This window comes from Trematomus bernacchii, unplaced genomic scaffold, assembly GCF_902827165.1.
Source record: "Trematomus bernacchii unplaced genomic scaffold, fTreBer1.1, whole genome shotgun sequence".
NCBI classification, from domain to species: Eukaryota; Metazoa; Chordata; class Actinopteri; order Perciformes; family Nototheniidae; genus Trematomus; species Trematomus bernacchii.
The window spans coordinates 73,791-77,058 of NW_022987697.1; the positions used below are offsets into that span (position 1 = coordinate 73,791).

Sequence of the window (3,268 nt, forward strand, 5' to 3'; positions counted from 1 at the left end):
TTCGCAAATCCTGACTGACTGACTGAATCAAGGGAACTTCCTTCACTGTGCAAAACATAGCAGACTCGTGCGGACTCAGAGCCGTAACCGTAGCAGATCCAGAGATCCAGACTCATCATGCACGAGTCAACAGCAGACTCAGATCCGGTGAGCGGACTGAATGAGTGGATTACTCCACACAGTGCGAAACAGCAAACGGTTTCGGACTCGTCATGGTTTTCAGACTCAGTGAGTGTGAGCTCTGTTTGTGATAACGTAGATGCATACTGTGCACAGATCATTTGACGACTTCACCCAGTCAAGTGTAAGAAGCCAATACTGCAATAAACAAGCATTAAGACACAAACGTTGTTAGATCATGTTTTTGTGTGTGACAAATTCAAAATTACAAATACACAAACAGTGGACTGCGGCCCTCACTAGTATCTCTACAATTTGAATTTATTTAAAGTTGGCGACTATGTGCTCCTGTTTCACCGGTAGGATTTCTACGCTCTTGGTGACTCATATGACTCAAATGACTCGTATGATCCGGATCTCTTCAATGACTGACTCAGAAGACCTTGAGTCCGTAAAAGGATCCGGATTTGCCATCTCTACATCATAATGTGCTTTTTTCCTGTATTTTTAGAGAACTTTTACAATCTCCTCCTAAAGAGTAGATCACTTACACTTTTGGATGGAAAACCCCATGTAATTTGTTATGCTATATTGCAAAAGAATAGTTGATAAATCAAAGGAGAAAATAAAATGTTTGACCGTTTACATGTGTCAACTAAAGATTGAGCTGCTCCAAACATGACTTTCTTGATGATAGGCTGGTCTGGGTCCTGATATTAAGGGGCCTGGCCTGTTGGGTTCTGGTGTTCTGGAAGTTTTAAAGCAGCAGAAGTCTCTGCAGCTGACAGAAGGGACTGCAGCAGTCTGCAGCACAGCAGGTGAGAAACACTGCACTGTGCGTGATGTGCTCATGTTGCATTCATTTACAGTTCCTGACACACTCTGGGGGGGATTGGTAAATTAAGACTGTGAAGTTCAAATGTGCTCAGATATACTAACGTTTAACCTCTAAGAATGATGTCCAATTCAACTTCAGAAACTGTATCCTATTTCATTCTTGGAGCTTATTTGAATATTGGATATTTGAGGTACTTGTGTTTCATGATAACTGCCATGTTGTACTTTGTGATTATTGTTGCCAACACGTCTCTGATTGTGGTTATCTGCATGAACAGGAGCTTACATGAACCTATGTACCTTTTCATGTGTAATCTGTTTGTAAATGAACTGTATGGTAGTACAGGGTTGTTTCCATTCCTTCTGGTTCAGATCCTCTCTGACATTCACACTGTTTCTGCTCCGCTCTGCTTCCTGCAGATTTTCTGCTTGCATACATATGGAGGTATTGAGTTTTACAATTTAACCTTCATGTCTTATGACAGATATCTTGCTATCTGTTGTCCTCTGCAATATAACACACGTATGACTTCTAACAAAGCAGTTATCTTCATTATTCTGCTTTGGTTGTACTCTTTTGTGAAGTTCCCGATAACTTTATATTTAAACATCCGTTTGACACTGTGTGGAAACATCATTAACAGTTTGTATTGTAGTAACTATGATGTTGTGAAGTTGGCATGTTCTGACACTCAGGTGAACAACATTTATGGACTTTTTACCATTGCTTTATCTGTTATTGTCCCTTTGTTTCCAATCCTCTTCTCGTACATTAAGATCCTCAGAGTGTGTTTCTCTGGTTCCAAACAGACCAGACAGAAAGCTGTCAGTACCTGCACACCTCACCTTGTTTCCCTCCTCAACTTCTCTTTTGGCGGCTGCTTTGAAGTACTTCAGAGTAGATTTGATATGAGCGGTTTTCCCAGTGCGCTGCGTATTATTCTGTCACTGTATTTTCTCATCATACAGCCACTAATGAACCCTGTCATGTACGGACTGCAAATGTCAAAAATACGAAACATATGTAAACATGTGCTCCGTTATAAACTTCTGTCTGGTAGGTCTAATAACTAAAGTGTCAGTGAATGGATCTTAATATCTTATCTTGAAAAGTGCGGATTAAAACATTTTAATTAAATGGGAAAAATATGTACTATGTTCATACTGTTTGTAGTATTTATTATATATACACATGCATTCCAATATTCATCAATGAACAGACAAATGTCACCTTAATGTAAACACAGTGAAAATATAAACCTATATTAATATATTGCCTTTGTATACATTTAAAACGAAATGTAAAGTATAAATATATATATATATATATATAGTATATATATATATAGGGATTGATAGTACATTTAATGATGTCTCTATAACATATCATGTGGATAGTCCTCTGTAGTGTGAACTGTGCAGTGTGAACAAGCATCATGTTATAAAGCACTTTGTGGGGGGGTGATGTTTCTGGACTTTTGGTATTTGGTGTAACCAAAATGAACAAGGAAAAATAAACAAGCCTGTATCACAATTCATCTTTGTAGTGTCTATTTTATATTGTGATGAAGATATCTTCAAATGACTGTATTCATACATCATGATAACGGCCCATACTCATACATCATTTTATTGAAAAGAGCAATGTCATCAGCAAAGCACTAGCAACCGTTATTGATTCAGCTATCTCCTCCCTTATTCGCTCAATTCAAACTGGATCCATAAAGTATAAAATGATAATAAAAAATATAATTCCCACTCTAGACGTTGTGAAGGCAATCGACAAAGCAAAACTGGGCATTTCTCATAAAAATGTTGTTTCTGTAGAGTCATTTAAACAATGGATTGTTGGAAATCACGTCATGGCAATGTGTCATGGGACTTAATTACCCAGGATCCTTCACTGTTGTCCAAAGCCCCCATCACATCCTGCAAACTGATGACCCCTCTCCACATGTAGATATGGAAACTCAGCAGATAGAAAGACACTGAGCTGTAATGTGTGTTGTGTTGTAATGAGCTAAAAGGTAATGTTAGGTGGCTTTGACGCATTGCCAGGCTGAGTCCCTGGAACAATAACTGTCTTATTAACCCTACGCCGAGACCACATGTATTAAACATGGTAATTTGGGTCTGAGCACGAAAGTGCTGGGACACATCGTTTATGTAAGATGTTTAATTTAAAACGTCTTCACAGAAGGTGGGGCACAGAATGAAAGGCTCATAACTCACCAACAATTCATACAATCATCATACATGTTGGGGGATATTTTCAGTCCTTGTAATCCTAACCCCAACACATTCTCTACGG

General features: G+C 38.5%; 1 protein-coding gene across 1 annotated transcript; it reads left to right on the top strand.

The window, feature by feature from the left end:
• The first annotated feature begins 1,077 nt into the window (after positions 1 to 1,077).
• LOC117489274 (olfactory receptor 10A3-like) lies at positions 1,078 to 2,039 on the top strand. Its single transcript, XM_034138479.1, has one exon. It carries the CDS (start codon positions 1,078 to 1,080, stop codon positions 2,029 to 2,031), a length of 954 nt encoding a protein of 317 aa, XP_033994370.1. The 3' UTR covers positions 2,032 to 2,039.
• Positions 2,040 to 3,268: the final 1,229 nt, after the last annotated feature.

Bases quoted from the DNA above. Each gene is read 5' to 3' on its own strand.
- LOC117489274 (XM_034138479.1), top strand. From the start codon at position 1,078: ATGTCCAATTCAACTTCAGAAACTGTATCCTATTTCATTCTTGGAGCT.